The sequence below is a fragment of the Corvus kubaryi genome, unplaced genomic scaffold (genome assembly GCF_017639235.1).
Source record: "Corvus kubaryi isolate FWS band 111438036 unplaced genomic scaffold, C.kubaryi_AGA036_p1.0 split3-73, whole genome shotgun sequence".
Taxonomy (NCBI): Eukaryota; Metazoa; Chordata; class Aves; order Passeriformes; family Corvidae; genus Corvus; species Corvus kubaryi.
The window spans coordinates 1,337,110-1,360,334 of record NW_024582091.1 but is presented as its reverse complement, the minus strand read 5'-3'; the positions used below and the strand labels follow the sequence as shown (position 1 = coordinate 1,360,334).

At 44.2% G+C, this 23,225-nt stretch overlaps 1 protein-coding gene across 1 annotated transcript; it reads right to left on the bottom strand.

The window, feature by feature from the left end:
- Positions 1-599: 599 nt before the first annotated feature.
- KBTBD11 (kelch repeat and BTB domain containing 11) lies at positions 600-21,627 on the bottom strand. The gene is made up of 3 exons (XM_042016880.1): positions 21,250-21,627; positions 9,024-9,155; positions 600-8,581 (listed from the first exon to the last, which is right to left on the bottom strand). The coding sequence occupies exon 3, from the start codon at positions 8,504-8,506 to the stop codon at positions 6,734-6,736; it is 1,773 nt and encodes a 590-aa protein (XP_041872814.1). The 5' UTR covers positions 8,507-8,581; positions 9,024-9,155; positions 21,250-21,627; the 3' UTR covers positions 600-6,733.
- Between the last annotated feature and the right edge of the window lie 1,598 nt (positions 21,628-23,225).

The window sequence follows — 23,225 nt, the reverse complement described above, 5'->3', positions numbered from 1 at the left end:
AATCAGCAGCAGAATTTGGCCCTGCTTAAGAAAATATAAGAAAGCTTGCATGTTGCAACAAATAAGGAAGTAACAGAAATGACAGCAAGTCCAGCCCCACATAGTCTATGGATCTTGGAGTTTTCAAACAGGTCATATGACCTCATGTCAAGCGAAGCATCTGTCAAGAAAATAAGTAAAAGATGAAGTAGGGAATTTAAATTGTGTTTGATTCTGCTTTTACTTACACTGTAAATCTACTCCAGCCAAAACTCTGACATGTGTGACCTAATACAGGAGAGTATCCTGAAAAAACCTACATGTAACTTTAATAAATGAATAATGCACTTTAACATACTGACAAGACCAAAAAAAAAAAGGGAAATAAAAGTTAACTGGAATATATGCTAATCTGCACTTTGGAAAATGCTTTCACTGCAAAATATTTCAAGGTCCAAACACTCAGGGCACTGTGAAATGAAAATATTCAATTTTTTTGCTTAGCCTTAGAAACATTTCTTAAATATTTACCTGTGTGATGATTTATGTAATTTCGTCTTTGCTTTATAATACCATTTACCGATTGGATGGATAACAAAGATAAAACAATTACCCAGAAATCCCTAAGGGGGAACATAAGCTTTTTTTTAAAGTATTTATTTCATTACAATGTAAGTTGGAGTACATAAAAAGCTTTACCTATATATGCTTCAAAAATGAAACTACTAATACATCAGTTACACATATAATTCACTTGAACTGTGAACAGTGTCTAAAGAATTTGCATTAGTTAATCTGTTGAAAGTGGCAGCATCGACATTGTTATTTCATGATTTCACAAATTTGTCCAGGGTTTATCCACTAAGACTTAAAAGCAAAGCAAGAGACTCCTGCAAAAGGTAGCTTATTAAACACTGTGATGGTTTGAGAAGGATTGCAGGTGCAAAACAGTAAGACTAACAATATAGTTGGTAAAAACTTACCCTGTTTAAGAAATATTTGAAAAAAACCTGTCCCTATAGTCATCACTGTCTCAAGTACCAACTCGGGTTTCCCTCCCCTGCTATTTGTTTCAACCAGATATAAAGTAGGTACTTTTGACTCCGAATTCATCTCTTCCCTTCTCTCCCTAACTCCCATTTATTTCCTTTGAGTAATTTATGAAAGTTAGTCTCCAAAATAGCTGTTGATGTAGTTTAACCCTGGCCAGGGGCTCAGCCCCACTCACTCCTCCCAGTGATTTGGGGGAGAGAATCAGAAGGGGGAAAGTGAGAAAACTCCTGGGTTGAAAAAAAAGACAGTTTAATAACCAAAGCAAAATCTGCACCAGCAGAACAAGGAATTTTTACACTGCTTCCTATGGGCAGGGCAGGTGTTCAGCCATCCTCAAGAAAGCAGTGCTCCAGCACACACAGAGACGACTTAGGAAGACAAACACCGTCACTCCAGATATCCACCCTTCCTTTTTCTTTCCCCAACTTTATATGCTGAGCATGAAAACAAATGGTCTGCATTACCCCTGTGATCAGTTGGGGTCAGCTGTCCCAGATGTGTCCTCTCCAAAGCCCTTGTGTACACCAGCCTCCTCGCTGGTGGGGTAGGGTGAGGAGCAGAAAAGGCTTTGGCTCTGTTTAAACCCTGCTCAGCAACAATGAAACGATCTGTATTATCAGCACTGTTTTCAGCACAAATCCAAAATACAGCCCCATACCAGCTACTGTGAATAAAATTAACTTGACCCCAGCCAAAACCAGCACTCCTGCTGATTCCTAATACCAGTGGGTTCATTCCAGCAGCTCTCAGCACGCAGTAGGCCAAAACAAATGAAGTGCGATTACATATTCTGAGCACACAATTTTACTACGTTTGTGTGTCAATCTCTGCTTTTAGTAGCAGTAATATAAAGTCAGAATAGTTCTAGTAACCTAGTAAATGCATGGAACTATTACAAACTTGCACTACATTATCTCAGGGTAGGAGTTGAGGCAGCAAACAGCAAAAACATACTTTGCTGCAATAGTACTCAGACTATTACTGGTAATAGCCAAAGAGAGCTGTTCTGTTAATCTAGCACCAAATTGGTGTGCGAAGTAACAGCAGAAAAAAGAGAAATTAATAAAATGCTTTTTTCCTACAACTGCTCAACATTACCACCATTCCCCCTTCTTGTGTTTTCTTAAGTTTCCCAGGAGCAATGCTACTGGGAAAAAAAAAATTCCCAAAGATAGGATTCTGTCTACATCTGGATTCATTCAAGCAGAAAACACTACATATCAGTCCAGACACAAAGCACCAGCACCACTGTTAAACTTTGTGATAATGAAGGTTAACACATCTATGGAGCAGTCAATGGAATACATGCTGTAAATCAGGAAAAGCAAAAGCCACTCATCAATAGTGGTAATTGGGATACAGCACTCTAAGAGCCAATCAAACAGCACAGGAGAGGCATGGCTTTCATTTGAGTAATTTATTCTTTTACCACTTTAAATTTTACCAGGTATTTATTTACAAATAAACTTTTTGTGGACAGAATTTACATCAGCGACTGCACAATTTCAGTCATTACTAGGGTATGACTAACATCCTCCCCATGTTGCGTAACAGTGCCGGTTTTGATCAAACAGGGTTAATCTTTTGCAAATTATTTTTTGGACTTAGTTTCGAGTGTAAACAGAATCTGTACACGTGCTTTTGCTGCAATTAATTTCTATTTTACGGAACCAGTTAATAGATAGAAACAGTAAAGTTTCATCTATTATTAGCACTTCTTTATGAAAGTCAGGATTTAGTTTTAGATTCAATAAAGGCTTTAGGCATTTCATTGTTAGGTACTGCAATACCTCTTTACTAAGGTGGCACCGCTGACAAGAATCCAAATTATCTGTCTGGCCTCCCAGTACAGTGCACGGAGCACCTCACCTCAGACTGGTAACCCAAAATACAGTGCCTGTCTGCAAAAGCTTTGCAAAGAAAACTTGCCTGATTGTAACAACTTGTACTAAACCTATGCTGAATTACCCATCCAAGAGATGGGGCCTGGAATCTACTCGGAACTCAATGTACAGGAGCCTGTGTGTGCTTTTGGAGGATTTGCATGAAGCTCACCCATGAGAAAGAGCTGCAGGTGGTCCCAATGTAGTTCTCCTGAACAGCCATCGAGATTTGAGAACAAACACACAAGACACACACACACAAAGTGCAAGGCCTCAGTTCAGTCCTTACTCAGCTTAAGGGAATTCAAGCCTGAATTCTCTAGCAGATGACCTTGAAAATAGGAGTAGTCTAGGGAGGAAACATTATTTCCTGAAAAATAAGGGCAACTATCTCCTGTGTGTCCCATTAAAATGGGAGGACTGTAAGATTCAGGGGGAAGAAAGACAGCGGGGCAGACTATGTCTCTAGCTAGTCTCAGGTCACTCAGTGAGGATGACTACCTTGATGATTTGTGAGACTTACAGCGAATTAACATACAATGCAAAACGCACACATATTTAGAGATCAGGGACTAGCTCCAACAGGTCCTTTAGTCCACCGACAATCAGAGGGTGGGAAATGTGGACTGAATGCTTGCAAGCTAAGAAAGCACACACAGATCTCCATGTTCCCATGCAAATATGGTAGACTTCAGGCTACTCTAGATAAAATGGCTGTTTTAAAAGCAAAACATATGCAAACACAACTTGAGGGTGGCCTGGCCCTTTAGTTTGCACCTAAATTAAACCCTATTACATCAGTGGCTTCTGGATATCCCACTTGGTAGGTAGGTGTGGAACTGCTCAGCAGCTCCACATGTCAAAGAGACAGTTGTTGCTAGGTTTAAGTAAAACTGTAGGGTTCTGGAATGACAATTTCAGTCTTTAAATGCCTGAAGACTATCTAAATTCTGGTTTTAGTACCCAAGTTTGTTACAGGTTGTTTTTTTTTTTTTTGTGAATATATAACTGGGGGAGAAAACAATTCTCAGCAAACCTGCCTCAGGCCTACGAGGGAGGAAACAGAGGCCACAGAGTAGGAAATTTGGCTAGAAACATGCCTCTGCTGTTAATCATCAGGCTGTAACTATGCAGTGTACAAAGGAAACAGGTTTGATAGACAGCTACTAATGAAGCCCATACTCTGCCCCACTGACACTATGTAAACAGTGAAAGCAGGTAAGCAGTTGATTCAACCTTTTTTAAAAATAGGACCTAGCAAAAATACAAACCACTGCAGGTTTGCTGAATGCTTATTACGGTAGAACTTACTTCCAAATGTATTTCTTCATCGTGTACAGCAATAAATATTGGAAGAAAGGATATCGTTCATTCTATCCCAAAAGTTTGTGAATTATTTTCAGATCTTAAATCATGGAAACTTCCTAAAACTAATTTAAAAGCATTTTCATGCATTAGCAGGAATGAAAGTGCTTAATTAATGCTTAATGAATAGGAATGCAAAAGCTGGCTTGATACCTCACTGTATCAAGTGTAAGAACTGTAGTGCAAGAACTATACTACCTAAGTCTTTGAACTATGAAATCATGTTGTATTATTGAAAGATAACACAGAGTTTCCTTGTGTGTGTGTGTTCCTGGTGACTCTACTATTTCAAAATCTGGCCTAACACTTACGCCTCTAGTTTAAGTATGCACCTAAGTGTTGCACTACACAGCTTGAAATACTTTCTGCAGTTAACATAAAAATTATGCTGAAAGCAAACATGTAATTTCTTTCCTCCTCAAGCTACAACACTGTAATTTAGAGTCAACATTTCCAAGGATTCTCGTCTGAGAATTAAATCAAATATTCTGTGAAGGATGTTAAATTCCACTGCACCAACCTGTACTGAGGCTAAGATAAATGTCACACTCCGCAGGCCTACAGCTCCTGCCTGGCTGATGCTTTAATTAGCTCACTAGGGAACAGGCTGGTCACTTGGCTACAAACTTCTAGGACTGGACCACTGTTTTCTATAGAATGGCTATCGAGATCAGCTGCATTAAAACCCCGTGCAACAACGATAAGAGAAAAAAACCCCAAACATTAAAGGCAAGGAAAAAAATACCTATGAAGTTCACTATTCTCTTTTGTAAAGATGGTGTCTTAGGACAGAGCCTGCTGCCTTCCTTTGGAACTAGCGATTATGTGTAAGAATGCTAAAGTCCTGTTTAACAAAAACATCTTAATAAAACATAAAAAGATCTGCTTTTTTTGATGTAAGGGCCCTATGTCTTTCTAAAATATGAATCTATACTAGAGCTTTGAGTATAAACAATTCTCTACCACAGTCCATGCCAGTTCCGTGCTGAATATACAGCAATGTACCAGCAAAACCACAGGTTTTTTTCAGAAAAGGTTTCTCAGTGATTTACCATAAAGCTAAAACATTTGCCTTGCCTATTGATTTTTTTAAATATAAAATGTATAAAATAAATGTATGTGCCCTTTTCAATATAGTCTGTCAGTGTAGACACTCTACGTTTTTCCAGTTCTGAGTAACATGACAAAAAGTATGCTTCAACTTTCCACAGGCAGGAAGAAGTTTTGTATGATTTTGCCTCATTTGGATGCTGCCCCAAAAACAGCTCTCTTGGGCAGTTTAGAATCACAATGACAGTGTACGTTATCAGCATGTACTGCAATTAACAAGGACTTGATTACAGCAATCATTAGTTCAAAATAAATAAAGCAGTCTCTCAAGAAGTAACATCATGCTAGTGCACAATATAATCAACATGTGTAGCACATTCCTATTTTCCATGGCCCCTTCTGATGGTCTTGAAACACGTGGGAAAGGCCTTTTGCCACAGGTTGGTTTAGGTTAGCCTTCCTTGACCTGCAGTTAAAGAGCATATGAAACACAAAGTTTTTCCCCAACTCTAGTGGCATACATGGTCATGTCAACCGGTTGTAGTCTGAACAGCTTCAGTTCATTTTTGTTATAATTTAAAATCTCTGATCAAAAAAAAGTAATAAAACAATGTCTTTTCATACAGAAACCACTGCCTTTTTCAAATAAAGAACAGATCAACATCTCATATCTACTATAAAATGCCACATTTTAAAAAGGTAACTTTTTAAAGTTCTTTTTTTTTCTTTTTCTTTGCATTCCAAGTAAAACATGTGGCACACATTTGTGTTACTTAAAACATTAAGTTTGGTATCTGTTAAATCATCTGTGGTTGAAATTCCTGGGACCAATACAGTGCCACAGCTTCCCTAAACCATCTATTGCACCAGAAATGAAAGGCTGTGATGGAGATGTTCTTCCTATATTTTTTAAACACAGGAAATAGTTGGTTTAACATAAAAACAAATGCAGCTAAATTATGTTGCCAGCAGTGTTTATCCCTCAGTATCATCCCAGAGGGAAAAAACCACAAATAACAGAAAAGGCTCCAGCCCAGATTGCAACTACGTGAGAAACACAACCAAAATTAACATCCCATTATGACACTGTTGTCGAGAATATTTTAGAAATCCAGGTGTAAAAAAGTTTTTCTCAGATTGGGGATTGGCACAAACATAATCCAGAGATTATCCTTTATAGCAGCTTTTACTCCTGTGTGCTTGGCTTTTCACACAAAGCACAGCAAATATGAGAAGAGTTACAAATGGGTTACAACCAGCTCAACATCTTGAGAGCAGAGAGGACAAAAGGAGAAGTCCCTTTTCTCAGCAGACACAACAGAATGGGTCCCCTCCGTAGACGGGAGTTTGTGGATCTGCAACCCAGCTCCCCCCCTCAGCAAGCCAGAGCCAGGCTGGCCACCTTACAGTGGGAGGGAGCCCTCCTGGTCCCCTGTTTTGTCCAGCCTCTCGGGCAGGGTAAGCACAAAGGGTAGGAGGACACCCTTGGCATCCAAGGGAGCTTTAAGAAGCTCCCCGTCAAAGGTGCCCTTGAGCCCACCATCTGCTTCCACCTCACCGTCCTGGGCTAGGCTGAAGCGAAGGGTGCCGGTCCGGTTGACGCAGTAGATGGTGCTGCCCAAGGGGGCACAGCGGAAGGGCTGGATGGGGCCACCGCTGGGCCGCAGGCTGGCGCACTGGCTCCAGCACTTGGCCACCGTGTTGTACCGGAAAACTTCAACACCACCGCCAGCCCCGCCACCTGGGCCCTGCTCCCCACCACGGCCACTGCTCACATCAAAGCGGTAGATGAAGCTCTTGAAGGCCACCATGTCAGCAGAGCGCCGGCGGCTGCTGTTGTAAGGGCACTCCTGCCATTCGTCACGCTTAGGGTCATATTTGAGTAGGCGGTAGAAGAGGGAGCCTCCTGACACATAGATCTCCCCGTTGCAAGTGGTGGCCTCGTGAGCCACAGCGAAGGCACCCTTGGGCAGAGGAGCCACAGGGCTCCAGCGGTCAGCCCGTGGGTCGTACCTTTCCACAGTGAAGAGGCACTCGCCCCCCACAGCATAGAGGTAACCATCCAGGGCCAGCAGCTTGAGCTGCGAGCGGGGCTGAGCCAGCGGCCGCACCTGGCTCCAGGTGTCGGTCAGGGGGTTATAGCAGAAGACCTTGTCGGAAAGGCGGGCCCTGGGTTCGCTGCCCACCGGCCCTGTCACAATGCCCCCTGCTAGGAAGAGGTAGTTGTGGAGGACGCACATGGCGCAGCCCTTGGCATTGGCCTCCTCGGGCAGGCGCGTCAGCACCCTCCACTCGCCACTGGTCTCCTGGTAGCAGTGAATGAGGGAGCCACTCTCTTCCAGAGACACCACGGAGGAGGGACTCTGTGGCCGACTGCTCTCGCGGCTCTGTGGCCGGCTGCCACCACCCGGCCGCTCGAAGGCGTCGCTGACCTCGGCCACCAGCAAGCAGGGCCGGCCAGCATCCATGCGCCGCTGCAAGATGAGGTCCCGCTCAGTGCCACTGAGGCGGCCGTAAACGCTGGGCTCCCGCAGCACCTCCAGGTAATGGTCACTCATGAAGCGATAGGCAGCCTCCCGCAGCTCCGCCAGCCGCTGCTTCTTGGCCAGGCAGAGGAGCTGGTAGCAGTTGCCGAGGCAGAGCTGGGCGCGCATGGCCTCGGCGGCACAGTGCAGGGCACAGGGCATCTGGAGGACGCGGGCTCCGCTCACCACCTCCGCCAGGTTGTCGTGCCGCACCTCGCCCATGCGGGCCGTGTACACGTAGTCAATGAGCAGCCGCAGCGCCCCGTAGCTCACCCCCTTCACCCGCAGGACGTCCCGTGAAGCGCGGGCACGAAAATAGTCACTCTTGGCCGCCAACACCGACTTGTGCGCCCGAATGCGGCGGCCCGACACCTCGATCACCAGGTCGGGCTCCTCCGGCGGCCGGTCCCGCGGCCCCACCACCTCCTCATCCTCCTCCTCCGGCTGGCAGGCGGCGTTGTTGATCTCCCACTGGCTCTGCACCACCCGGCCGCCGGCCGCGGGCTGCTGCGGCTCGGCAGCGGCGGCGCTGAAGCAGAGGGAGGAGCTGAAGCCGCAGGGGGCGGCCGGCGTGGGCGGCGGCGGCGGCGGGGGAGCGCCGTTCGCGGCCCCGCTCTCCTCCTCCTCCGGGGCCGCGCCGCTGCCCTCCATGGAGCCGCGCTACCTGCGCCGCCGCCGCGCCTGGTCCGTGCGGAGCGCTGCCGGCCGCCGCGGCGCGGCCATCACCTGCGGGACAGACCAACAGAGCTCAGCATCCGCGCCTTCCTCCGCTCCCCCGCGGCTGCTTTCCCCGCCGCTTCTCAGGATTAGTATGCGGAGCCGCCGCTCCCGCAGGCGGGGCCGTCTCTGGTTTCCGGGGCTAAACCTCCCCTTCTCCTTTCCCTGGGGGATCCACCCTGCGGCTCAGCCGCCTCCCGCTGCCCTCGGCTAACTGGGCTAGCTCAGCCCCCGAAAACCTGAGCTCTTCTGGTGGGACCGGGGATCGCCCCGATGAGCACCTCAACAGCCTGAAAAGCAATTCCGGTTTTCCCGTTGCTCTGCAAAAATTTTAAGCAGTTTGCAGGCACTCATTCCTTTTCATGACAACTGGTCCCTACACTGCGCTGGGTGATGAGCAAAAACCTCCTTTAACGGCAGACACTTAGGAGTACTATCACAATGCATTCACCTTGTGCAACTATTTCAGAGGAAGGCTGAGGCTGCAGTCTATTCTGGAAGGCGATTCCCCACTAGCCAAGTTTGCCTTTGCATGACCTTCGGGAAGTTTTCTTCATATCAGTGCTCCTCATATGCATTCCCCCTGTTTAAAAGAAAGTGTAAAAAGATAATTATTTTAAAAATCGATATAGCCTCTGTTTAGTCAGAAGTTTAAGAGTAATAAAGTTATGTTTCTTTTAATAATATATCTAGAGTATCTTGACACCCTGAGTATGCTAATAATTCTAATTGTTTACAAAACATACGGAAATACCTTTTCTGTTTTTGGGACAAGAGCAATCTCACATTTGTGCAGCAGCATATGTAGCTGTAATGCATTAGCAAGGCATAAATCAGACTTCATAAAGATTGCTTCATGTCTTTATTCAAAGATTTATAGCTTCTGTCAATAAAAAGTAGAAGCAAGGGGAAAAAATCACAACAGATAATTAGAACATGAAGTCTCTTGTGGGAAAAGGCAGGATACAGGGAGGGCATGGCTGTAAGTAAGTTAGTCCCTGTCAGCACAATCACCACCCAGTTCTACCCTCATTTCACGAACACAGTTTTTAGAATTTAATGAAGTGCCATTTGTTTGCCTCATGTTTGTTTATGAATTTTCCAGACTTGGTTAAAGTTTTGATGAGCAATGCATAAAAATTTTCCAAATGTACTTAATATAATTTAGTAAGTATCTGCAGCCCTGATTCTATTTTTAAGGCGGTTATTAATTTCCATTTAAATCCCCTTTTGTCAGTTTTTTCACAGTCCTCAAGGAACACTCATTTCTATGTAAAATATGCATTGTGGCTTCCTTTCAGCAGACATGATTCATTTACCCTGTAAATCTAACTTAATATTTTTTTTTACTGAAAGCATAACTGCAAAGTGACATTGTCTGGAAACCCCTGACACAGACAGGAAATCTAGAAGCCCATACCTGCAATGCAAACTTTATTTAAATGATAATATCAGTCTTCCCTCATGGCTTTTTATTTTGTGCACTTGCCTGGTGAAGGGCTTTCTACTACATTTGATCACATTCAGTTAGACTGAATCAATGCTGAGGTTTGATTTCTGGGTATTGGAGACTTTCAGACCGTAACAGCAGCATTTTAAAAGTGGGCGCTTCCAGCTGAAAACTTAGAAAAGCTGAAAGAGGGTTTGGAGGATTTTGCCAACAAGAGAAATGACCACGACAGCAATCTCAGCATCTCTGTCTAGCTGAAAACAAAATACAAGAATTATACAAAGATGAAGCTGAAAAAACAATTCAGAGAGGTTGTGGAACCTTTCCATTATTGAGCAACATGACTGATCTGAGTTAAAAGGTCATGGATTTAGTATGAAACAGGAAGATGCTGAAAGGGCCTGATGGAAATACAATACTGAACTCCTTCTCTGTTCTTATCTACAGTGATCAAAGAGCTGTACTGCAGTTCTGGCAACAGAGAACATTAAAGAAGTACAGAATTGCAGAAGATACTTGATAGCTGTGATGATTCAGAAGAATCTGACCACCCAATCTCATTTGGCTTAAACTTATTTTAGCATTTTTTTTCAAAACTCACAAACAGGATAGGTACTGGAAAAGGAAGCAAGCTACTGAGAGTACATGGTACCTATGGACTGAGATCACCTTTTATACTGGGGACTTTTAAGTCAGAAGCTGAATTACTTGGTCTGAAAATGTTTTCATTATCATGGGCTTGGTCTAGGGATGATGTAATGTTAATGGACAGAGGAGCTGCCAACAAACATGAACTGTATTTACAGACTTGGCAATGACACACAATATCCTGAATGTGTGGCCCCAACCTCAAATGCTGTGAGACATTGCTCAAGTAACAGCATAGATAAGAAGGCACAGTTGTTCTGACAGAGAAACTGTAGTGAAGAGCTGCAGGTAAAGTTTCCTGGCATTGCATTCATCTGGCAGTCCTTCTGATAAAATCCAATTAAATGCTTGTATTGAATTGTTCTCTCGTTATTTTTTTTGTGCAGTGCCAACAGCCTTTGATCCAAACCACCTCCTTTAGCAAGACCCACTTTCTCTGGGGAATACGTGCATGTGGGAGCAATTGGGTTACTGCTCTCCAGTTCACAAATGGAAACAGCTCTGACTCAAGTCTCGTAAATAAAAGCAGTGCTTTCCCTATCATAAGCAACTCTAATTTACATAAGCAGGCTATCCTCCCCAGGAGACTTACCAATTCAGAAATGACAGAATGCCATTCTGCTGCACTTTAGTCCAGAAAAAATGCTCTTGTAAAAACTTGGACTGCCAAAATTTACTTCAGTAGAGAAGTCCCTTGGGATAGGGGCGTCATCTGATTGAGATGATTAAGGCCCCCAAAGAGGCAGGATCATCAAAAGAGAAAAAACATCCCTTATATTTATTTTAAAAACTAAACAATGACTTAAAAGGAGAACTGGCTAGGGTGAAATGTAGGCAGTCAAGTGTAGAGTGGTTTGCAAACTTACAAAAATGATCTGTTATACTCCTGCTCATTGAGGATATTGATGAAATTTGGAGGGAAAAAGTGTTCTCTTTGTAGATGGGGAAAACATCTGGAGCATAAAGATGCCATTTCTCTGAAAGGGCCTGCACTGCTTGGATCCTACTACAGATTTAAACTCTAACCACTTGATTAACCTCCTGTTTGTAAGAAAAAAGTACAATTGTCTTTCAATGTACCACCTCAAGAAAAACAGCAGGAAGAATAATTCTTTTTCTCTCCCTTTTCTAAAGTTAGGTACGATACAATCCTAGTGTCTTGCCCTGACTGCTGGATATATATATGGCTTTTATAGTATTGCCTTCACACTCAAGGGTGGATGCAAATTTTGACCTCTCAAGGTGCTGTAATTCTCTCACACCATGTAATAAAGGTATGAATGTTTTTAATCTCATTACTACAACATTTTCATACAACCACAAAGAAAAATAAACATTTAAAAATTGCAGCTTATGACTACAGACCACACAAGAAACATGTGGGCAGCAGTTCCTCATCAGAAACTCAGAGGAAGAAAAGGCTGTGTATGTCTGGGCACGGAGGAAGAGAGAGGAAGTAAGTCATAATAAAAATATTATCAAAAGCCTGATTAAATTGATATTATAGCTAACAAATCCAAACTAAAAATATGCAAGTTCTAAACAGTCATCATGACCAGAGAAAAGGTTTCCTAACAGTGATATCCATAGAGACAAACATTCTCTAAAAAGGAAACTATCTTTTTGAGTTCTTTCCAGTTCAGATTCTTCAGAAATAGTTAGGGAGGAGTAGTGTCCCTCAGGAGTTCTCACAGCAAAAAGGAAGTAACACTCCTACAAAAGCAAACTCTAGCAAAGATTAAGTGCAAGTTCTCTCCAATATCCCTTAGAGTAAAGAAAGTCTAACAAAAAAACAGAACAGTCAGAAAGAAGTTTTGAGTGATTACAATACCTTTGAGAAAAACTCCAGGGCTGATGTGGTGTCTTTTTCACTAATGCAGGAGGTAAGTATGGCATGGCAACAACATGCTGAATGCAACAAAACTTTTTAAGCAGAATTGCTGCTAATTCTCGACATGGGCTCACAGCTACACTTATAGATATGAGAGCACGTGGTCATGTCTGTGATAAACTGAAGTTTAGCCAGTCTTGAGCCAGCTCCCAAGAAAAAAGGTGATACCTAGCATAGGCACCCTCTAACAGCCACAGTTCATGGCTTTGGAGAAAAGGTGGCTTGTGCTAGTAGCAACTAGCTAGAACTACTAGAGAACTAGTACAGCAAGCCTTCATCAGCCTGAGAAATGCAGAGCTGACACTTCTTCAGGGCTTGGTATGTTTGCTCTGTGACTTGATGAGTGTGCACAAGTGTAGGTGAAAATTCTGCATGCTGAAGGCTTTCTTGGTGAAGAAACCCTAAACAAACCAAGTGTAAGTGTAAACAAAGCAACAGATTTACACTATTGAGGGGGAAAAAAAGACTGCTAGAGCATATTGTGGATAATTAAAAGTTTACATTAATTGACTGGGAGAGTGAAGGATGGGCTCAAGGAACGCAAGGGTTAATGAAATTTGACAGGAGACTAGTAGATCTAGAAATCCTTTCTGACCTTAAATTCTGGAAGTTGCCATACACCAGGAGCACTAACTTGGAAGCAAAACATCAGCTTGTGATGATTAAAAGCATCATTTAAGCATTAGTGTGTAATGTGGTAATGTTGACTGCAGAAATGCTTTTCAGTATTAAACTGTATTGTCAACAAATTGCAAACATATTCAAAGTCCCTATGAACACTTTGGCAATGTTGGTACTAATACAGAAGGAGAATATCCACTGAGAAGCCAAGTCAAGCAAACCAGCAAAATAGTTTAGACAGATTTTTGAAAATCAAAGTAGAGTCAGGCTTGGTTTTGCATTCCAGAAGAGCACTTGATCTCCATAAATGTACTGCACTCTTCCAACACACCTGCTCTGTATTGCATTTAACATAGAAGATGGGGCAACTTGTTTGGAGGAAATTAAATTCCTGCTTTAAGATAAAACTGGATTTTGCTTTTTATATCATTATGGAAACGACATACAGATTAAAGAGCCCAAAGCACCAGAAATCTGCCAAAATATGTCACCATAGTGCTTGAGAAAGACCTAATGTGAGAGGTAACAACAGACTTCAAAGGGAAGCAAACAGTCCCATTTTTCTGAGACTTATGCCTAGGAAAAAAAAGTAAAACTTCTAGAGAAGGCAATAAGGAAAACTTTTTTTCCCAGACGAACTCTGGATCTCGTACTTAAGAGAAAAAAAAGCCCTACTTTTAGAAACTGAACAGTTTCACTGATTTATTGACAAATTAAGTAAGTGATGCTTACAAAGGCAGAGGTCCTTTAGATACATGGTGAATGGCATCCTTCTCATTTTTGGAGATCATATATGGTTTCTTTGCCCACGTACTTCTTCAAACTACAGGTTTGCAGTCATTCTAGCTGCAACTAAAAATTACACTGCAGGTAGGTTTGATTTCAAGAATAATTCCAGGTTCCTGCAGACATTGTCTCTACACAGACTTTGGACGGGATTCAGGTATGGAGAGACCTGCCACAGTGCTAAACATGGCAAAGGCTGACTTTGAGGGCAGGTTTATCTGGCAGTTGGCAGTGCAGCAAAGATGTAAGACCTACGACAGCCAGATCAGATAGCAGAGCAAAACCTCCAGTATGACAGCCCTAATCTGAAAGGAGGAAAGGAATCAGCTTGCACGGACATGGTAGAAATGCTGCTGGTACACTTTGCTGTTGGGCCTATAACTGTGACCTACTAGGTTACTCACAGGAGTCTGATTTCTTGTATTTATTTCATGAAAATCAGGCCAAGGTGGATACACAGAGGGCCATATTCCCACACAGAACTGAGCAGGGGGTGGGATGCACCCCCCAGTTCTCCTGCAAGGGGAGAGACCGATGCTGTGTGTCTGAGCTGTACAGCACTGCTGATCTACCTGTAACCAGCTCCTGGAATGGAATCTGGAACATACACACAGCTTCTGTACACATATGCAGTGGGTGGGTACAATTACATGCCAACTGATTTGGAGCCTCAAAAATCAGCGCATGAGAGCTACCAAGGGCTAGCCAGTAGAAAAATATCAAAGGTGATGAAGTACTTAGCTTGTGCAATCAGGGGACTTTAGTTCTTGCTTTGGGTGCCTTAACCCAGAATCTTCTTCAAAATAAACCTAAATTTCTTTAAAATATAGCAGTACTGACTCTTGCTGCTACTTTGCCTTTCTGTAGATTAATTAGAGTTTGACCAAGCCCCATGGGAAACTTGTCACTGCCCCTTTACCTGACAAGACTAAAACCCCAAGTGCCCAAACCATCAAGTCCATGAAAGAAGGATTACTCTCCTTCAGACTAAACCAGTATTACTTTTCACAGAAACAATAAAAAAGTGTTTCTGAGGGTGAGGAAGAAGAATCCTGGGTTCTGTTCCCTGATAAAAGGGAAGTTTCTATACTTCTTCCCATTGCCTTTAGTGGGTTAGGGCTCAGCTATATTGTCTGGAGATCTAAGCCATTCTGACTTGTGCTAGGATTGAAAAACACTATTGCTGATCTCAAAGCAGAAATGCATGCTGCAGTCATAGGTATTTTTGTGGCAAGCCTTTACTATCAGGAATAGTTGTAGGCTGTCAGCCCAGATTTCACCAAACAATGGGAATGCTTTTAGTAGCAATGATGCAACTGAAGGCTTAACAAAATATGAAACTACTTTATGTAACCATTGGAACTGAACAGGGAAAGAAGAGAAAATTGAATGTAATGCAGGCTGTTTACATTAGTACAAACTAACATTTCCTGACCATTCTGAGATAGAAATAAAACAGGTTTCTATTAAAATACTTTTATTTTCGTGGCCTGACACTTTCTGCCTTGGATGCATAGCATTTTTTACTATAATGTGAATTTCATATGCTGAGCCTGGGTGTTCAGGCAAAGCTTTTCTGGCTGCACTGATTTCTCTGACTAAGCTCAACTTTTACATCAAGAATTTAGGGCAATTCAGTATCTCCCACTATAATGCTTTTTCCATTGAACAAGGCAGACAGGTGTCTAGATTTAAGGGACAGAAAAGATTGCCTGGTTATCAGATCTTATTCCTGCAAGAACAGGCCAAAGAATTTTACTTCTGTACCAAGCTAATAACTTCTGGATGAATTCGGTCAAAATGTTGCTCTGCTCAGGTCATTCATCTCACATCTATTCAGTTTCTCTGTTTTGGCCAATGGCCTTGGTTGAAAAGCAGGTGTCAGACAGATCATCCTGAATACCACTTTGGAATTCTCTTTCCTCAAAATGATCCATGCTCTTTTCTGAAGAGACATACAGACTGGTAACACAACCGTGAAGGGTGATGATGATCAGAGGATTGTCCATCTGCTTTTGGACTTTCTGACACAGAGTAGAAGTAAAGACTGTAGTATGTCTGACTAATCTATGATTCAAACGTGTCATTTTCAAGTGCTACAGAATAAAGGGTTGTTAATGCATGCAGTTAAATATGCATCATGTTCAACAGTCGCAGTGTTATCCTTGCATTTATTAGTCTGCAATCTGGACAAAGCTGTACAGTCAGGACCTGGAGTGAGAAGTAAGACTTTTGCATCAGAATGCAAGGCAGAGACTTTTGGTTTTATGGTTATGATTTGGGAGGTGTGAGAAGAAGCTCAGATTCAGGGGTCCTGGTTTGTGGTTCTGACCTCAAAGCAGATACTGAGGCTTTTCAGCCACTGTCATGTGAAAAGCTGTCTGATTTTGGGGGTACAATCCAAGTATTTATTTCCTGTAAGGCTGCAAAATGTCTTGGCAGAAATACTGTCCAGGTGTTAGACTAACAGATTCTTGCAACTCTGTTGTCTGTCTTAAAGCTCTTCTATCACAGAGAATGAGTGGTATAGACCTCATCCTGGACACGAAGCAGCAGTGAATTTACCACATGAATGCACATCAACGGCCTTTGCCCTCATTCTTCTATATCAAAATGTAGAATTTCTTGGGACACATGGCACTGACTAACTCCAAAGCTCACACTACAATACACTCAAATGATATTTACTGTTTCTGCATCTACTGTGGAAACCAAACTTCAAAACTCTATTATCAATTGATATTGAAGAAGTATGTTTGTGTACTGCTCACTTCCATGACTTTGAAGTGAGTCAGGCTTGTGATAGTAGCCTGCAACTAGAAACTGCCACCTAAGTTTCACAGAGAATTTTGATAAAGCCAGACATCACTTTAAATCCCAACCCCACTGCAGTCAAGAAAAATTCCCATAAACTTCATGAGCATCTGGATTTCTTATGCTGTTGTACTGGGTTTGCATGGCAAGGTTTTGGCAGCGGGAGGGCTGCAGGGGTGGCTTCTGTGGGAAGCTGCCAGAAGCCTCCTCATGTCTGATAGAGCCAGTGCCAGCCGGCTCCAGGAGAGACCCTCTACTGGCCAAGGCCAAGCCCATCAGCGATACTGGTAGTGCCTCTGGGATGACAGAGTTAAGGAGAGGAAAAAGTTACTGCGCAGGAGCAAACTGCAGCCAAAGACAGGAGTGAGGATATGTGAAAGAAACAACTCTGCAGACACCAAGGTCAGTGCAGGAGAGGGAGGAGGTGCACCATGCGCTGGAGCAGATTCCCCTGCAGCCCGTGGTGCAGCCCATGGTGACGCAGCTGTGCCCCTGCAGCCCATGGAGGTTAGTGATGGAGCAGAGATCCACCTGCAGGCTGTGGAGGATCCCAGACTGGAACAGGTGGATGCTGCGGATGCCGTGAACCTGTGGGAAGCCCACACTGGAGCAAATCTGCTGGCAGAACTTGTGACCCCACAGAGGACCCATGCTGGAGCAGTCTGTTCCTGAAGGACTGTGCCCAGTGGGAGGGACTCATGCTGAAGCAGTTTGTGAAGAACAGCAGCCCATGGGAAGGACTTATGCTGGAGAATTTTGTGGAGAACCTTCTCCCATGGGAGAGACCCCTTGCTGGAGCAGGAGAAGACTGTGAGGAAGAAGGAGCAACAGAGACAACATGTGATGAACTGACCACAATACCCACTCCCTGTCCCCCTGTAACACTGGGGGAGGGGGAAAGGTAAAGAATTCAGGTGTAAACTTAAGCCTTGGAAAAAGAGAAGTATGGTGGGAAGATGATTTTAAGATTTGGGTTTATTTCTCATTATCCTGCTCTGATTTCCCTAAGTCAACTCTGTTTTGCTCATAACAGTAAGTGGTGAGTGATAGCTCACTGTTCTTATCTTGACCAATGAGGCTTACATTTTATTTTCTCTCCCCTGTCCAGCTGAGGAGAGGAGTAATAGAGCAGCTTTGGTGAGGACGAGGCATCCAGCCAGGGTTAATCCACCACAACTGCACAGACAAATGTCTACAGTAGCTGTTTTTTGAACTAAAGCAATGCAGGGAGTTGCAATAAAAGGAGAAATGAAAGAAAGCTACAGGATAAGAGAAAAACTCTCCCATGAACAGATTTGTCTTTGACTGAAGGAATCAGAACATTTGTTGTTCACATGCCACTCCCATAGCAAAGGGTTGGCTTTTAGTTCTTACTGTCTAACACCTAAAATACAGGTTGCAGAAATAATAGTTCATCTCCAGACCTTAAGGCCTGTTTTTTCAATCTACTTACAAGAGAGGGGAAAAGAGAAAATAGCAGAACTGCTTCCAAGAAAAAAACCACACTATTTTATAACTCTGACAGGTTGATAGTTCGAAATGATTCAGAAGTCCAGGAGTCTTCCAGCAATTAGAGATCCAAAGCTGAAATGCAAAACTTATCTAGCTCCTTAAGTACTCCTGGAGTAATCAGTGTCCAGAAAAACAACAAACAGCTTGTGCTAATCTATGAATGCGTAAATGTAAAATAACTTCAGTGAATGCCAAATCATGTTGTGACAGACAACAGCATGGGAGCTGCCTGACCAACCTATGTTGATTTGTATAGAAAGGACTGCGGCTTCTGGCATGTTTCCAAGTGAGTTAAAAAAGGCTGTCAACCTGTCTGTTTTAGCCAGAGGCACAGCAATGGCAGCTTGTGAAACATCACACCTGAAAAGCATTTATGTGACACATCTTTCTTCTTCTCCTTCTGACACACGGTGCAAAACCTGTAGAACCTCTGGACTTTTTCTCCAGCTTGTTTTGCATTAAATAAACTGACTTAGCCAATCATTAATTCCTGCCATCCTTGCTGATGCAGTATAAGAAAGAAACTGGGAAGTACCAAATGTGTAGTGCAGAACAAAAAATCCAGCCAACTCTTTTTGCATTAACACTCAATCCCCCATATACAATACTGACCCAGTCTTGTAATCCTTCTAAAGCCAAAACTGCCAGTTAGCATCTAAGGAGCATTTTAGGATGAAAAAAGGGTACAGCATTGCCAACCAATTGGTCCTGATCCTGCAGAGAGTTACACACAGATGTAACACTGTTCACAGGACTAGCACCACTCGTAATGCCAACATCTGCAGTGTAAACTGAGTGCTTGCTTAATTAACTGCAGGAGGAAGGCAAAATCTCTATCCATTCACTGTGTTGTCACATGGTGAAGAGTTCTGGCACAGGGATTTGGGCAGGAATGTATGGCCCCGGCTAGGGAAAGAGCAGGGTCTCTTCCTGCTCAGTGACAGCTCAGTCACACATCAGGTTAAACTGGCTGTCAAATTTTGAACTGCTATAAAGTAATTCTTCTTCAATGAAAGGAACTAATCATGCCTGCTCACTGACAAAACAACACTGACACCAAACATGAAGCAGAAACAATAGATGATGACAATATCACTGAAAAATAAAACACCAGACATAAAAATATCATGTCCTGAGAAGGCTAATGAGATAAAATACAATGAAAATGAGCTTATTTTTAAAATGGGTATTTTCAAGGATGTGAAGTGGTATAAAATTACTTCTCTGCTTCTGTTCAGAGGAAAGGAACAGGCTCCCAACTGCAATGCTCTACAATGTCAGTAGGGATAAAGAGAAAAATCCCTGCAAAATCCACAAAGGATCTCACCAAGAAAAAAAACTATCTTAAAAAAGTTTCATTCTACTTTAAAAGAAATTTAAGTATTTCCTTTCATGTTTATTATATCCTTCTTTAGCTGTCAGCTGTCCCTAATATCCTCTTGCAACAGGATACTACAGGATGCTGAAACCCCTAGTAAGTAGGATCTGGATGCAGTCATCTAACCACATCATCATCTCTACGGTAACCTAGGCCAGCTCTAAATACTGTAATCCTGTTTTACTACAGTAAAGCCAGTTAATGGCTTTCATTGAATGTTCCTGCCAAATAATGGTGCTCTAATATTTATTGACATTTCAAGTCTGTCCATCTCTTTGGACTATTTGTTATATTGAAAAGTGATGTGAGCACAGCATTCGTAAAAGAAAGGAAGCTATTACAGATTTCGGTCTTTTGATATTATCAAGGTGCAGTCCTGCAAACTCCAGCTTCTAAGTGGCACCACTGACTTCAGTGGCACCACTGCCAGGAGTCCTGCAGAGCAGAGAGGAGCTGGGGCAGGCAAGGGACCAGTCCTCAGCTCTTGGCAGGTTCTCATCAGACAGTGCCATTAGCAGTGGATTGTTGGTGGATGACCAGAGGATCCCATTGGCATGCACTGGATGTCCTAATTAAAGAGTGAATAAATGCTGTGTGATGGGCCCTGGGAAGAGGAGAATGCAGAATAAGTAGGATGGGCCAGACAGTTAAACAGGGGAGGAAATATTGCTTTGTCAATACTAGTGACAATTTAATTATTATTTTCCACAAACATTCCACTTAATTCCTTTTTGGGAGACAGATGGTTAAGTCCCTGAAAAACAGAGGAGCCCTTTTGCTTCTCAGATCATACAGAAGGATTGTTCTATTTTATTGGTATTCTATTTTTTATTGCCCTACTTTTTCTCCTAGCTTTTTGCTCTAGTTTTCTGTTGTTCCGTTTAATTGTTGTGGAAAAGCTTTACAGAATATTATTATTTCTAGATGGTTTTATTTTTTCTTGATGGGTGAAAAAAGTTGGCAATAGGATTTAATACTATCATTTTCTGTGCTATGTGTAAGTTTGGGTTCAGGAGTCTGCTTTTTGTTGCTTTAAAGCACCAGACATAAAAACCTACCTAATGAAACTAAGTGCAAGTTTTTTTGAGGCATCTTCCACCCTGCAAAATCCTGCACGAGTACGTACATCCAGGGCTTGCGTGTGCTTTTAGAAGGATGGGGTAGCACGCCATGAAGAATTTATAGCGGGAAGCAATCTCCTGCTATTACATATCCCTAAATATTAGTGTAAAGAGTCATTTATATTTTTAATAGGTCAGCAAGGAAAAAAAAAAAAAAAAACAAAACAAAACCGCAGGCATCAGGGTTGGCTCCTCTGCGACATATGGAGAATGGATATGGGGATAGATATGCCCAGCCTCCCCGCTGCCCAGGGTAGGTGGATTAAGGGGGCAGACGAAAGAGAAAAAAAAGCAAGATTAAACCTGACAGTGCTCCAGCAACCCCCCTCACACACACACGGCTACCGTGCCTCCACGTCGCCGTTCTTACCACAGATACCGGCAGACATCGGCACCAGCCCTCCCCGGCAGCTCCCGACCCCGGCCCCGCTCCCGTCCCGCTGCCTCCCCGCTCACCTTTCGGCGGCGGCCGACGAGCCCCGCGCCGCTCCGGGGCAGCTCCAGCAGCGCAGCGACCCCGGCGCGTCGGCCTGGCAGCGGGAGCCGGCGGGGGAGGCCGGGAAGGCGGGTGGGAGCGGCGGTGCGATGCCAGGCGAGGCAAATGGCTGAAGCGCAGGGGCCGGGCTGGCGGAGGGGCCGGGCGGGCGCGGGGCCGCGCTCAGCCCCTTTGTTCGCCTGGCAGGCGGAGGGAGGAGCGGGCACGGACCTGTTGCTGCTGGCGGCGGCTCCCGGCGAGGGGCAGCGGCCGAGCCGGGAGAACCGCGCGGTGCCCGCGCTGCCCCGCGGGGCTGAGGCGGGGCGGGCGGCGGAGCGGCCCCACCTGCCCGCGCTGAGGAGAAACTCCCCCCATGCGGCGCCGGGCGGGGAGCGCCGGGTCCTGCCTCACCTCCGGGCGGGGCCGGGCAGCCGTGCCGGGGGTAAGCGGGGCGGCGGCGCCGCAGGCAGGGCCGGGGGCTGTGCCGCAGGAGCCGCAGCGCAGCGCCCCGGCGGGAGCCCCGAGTGCCCGCGGCCCCCGGCCCCGCCCGGCCGCCGGCCCCGGCCTCTCGCTGCGGGAGGCGGCGCGGAGGCTGCCCAGACGGAGCCCCTGGGTTATTCAGGTGTCTGGCGGCGGAGGAACAACGCCGTGGAGGCCAGGTGGTTTCTCTTGGGGTGCAGTTTGCACCAGGGTCCCATTTTCTCCTGCGCTTCAAAGCTGAGACTCTCGTCAGGATTCCCAGAATTAGACCCGCTCTTAGTTTCTTGAAAAACCCTTTACTTCATGTTATTTGTACTCTGGGTCTGCTCCCGACGCAGGCAGTGGTACCTAACCCAGCTCAAGTGGCACCGCAGGGTGCAGTCTGATTTCTGCCAAGACAGCAGACATGCCGCCCTATCCCGGTCTTTCTGACCCGTTCCTGGTGCTGGGGTATATCGTATTCTCTTTGTAACATATAGTTTTCCTATGATACTGGTGCCTCCAAACACCATTGATCTGCAGGTTTTCTCTTTTCCCCTCTCCACTGACTCCAGGGTCCTGTCAGACTGTTTCCTCTGCAGTGGCCAGTGAGTGGCTCTCAGCCTTGGGAGACACTCCTGGGCAGACTTGAAATGCTACTACCGTCTCCTGTCTCAAATTAACCTGACAATTAATTGCTTCTGTGCTGGCAGTGTGGCCACTGTAGCTGTATGTTCCTCCAGTGTCATGGTTGTGATGGCTAAGCATGGTTAGGTGTCTTCTCCTTCATTTTGTCCCATTGCTTCTACTTTTTGACATCAGTTGTGCTAAAAAACTCTTACGTGTTGAGTTAGCACTTAATAAACTGAAGTGGTTGCATGCAGTTCTGGGTAACTGTGACCACTTGAAACCTTGGCTCCACTCGTGTTGTGCACTGACTTCAGAGCAGCCCTTAACCAGAAGCCTGGTTTTCAAGCAGAGGTCGCGTCTCATCTCGAGTGAGAGAGACCAGCACTCTTCTGGGTGCTACAAAGTAGATAAGCAATGTTCATACAGTGTCATAGGGGTCTTAGAAGAGACAGTAACCACAACGTGTGGCTTTAGCACAATTGCAAATGTGACACTGAACCCTGATTTGGGTCCATTACAAGGTTAGAATGTAAGTTTTGTACGTGGTTTTATTCCTGGCTAGCTGAAAGAAATTTCCATGTGATACAGCAGGTCCGTTAAACCCTGCCAGAAATAACTCGTCTCTCTGACATCAGGAATTAATATTCTTGCTGTTTCATGTTACTTTAAATACTATATAATTCAAGATGACACCAAAATTAGACAACTGATACAGCTATGGGAAATCATTTTTACTTTAAAAATCTCTGTTACTCTATTCCTCTGTGGAGTATTGCCTCTCCTTAAGGTGCCTGACTTCTATTCATACTGATGAGAGTTATGTGACCGTGGCAGCAGAGTAATATCTGGGATCATTTGAGATCATTCT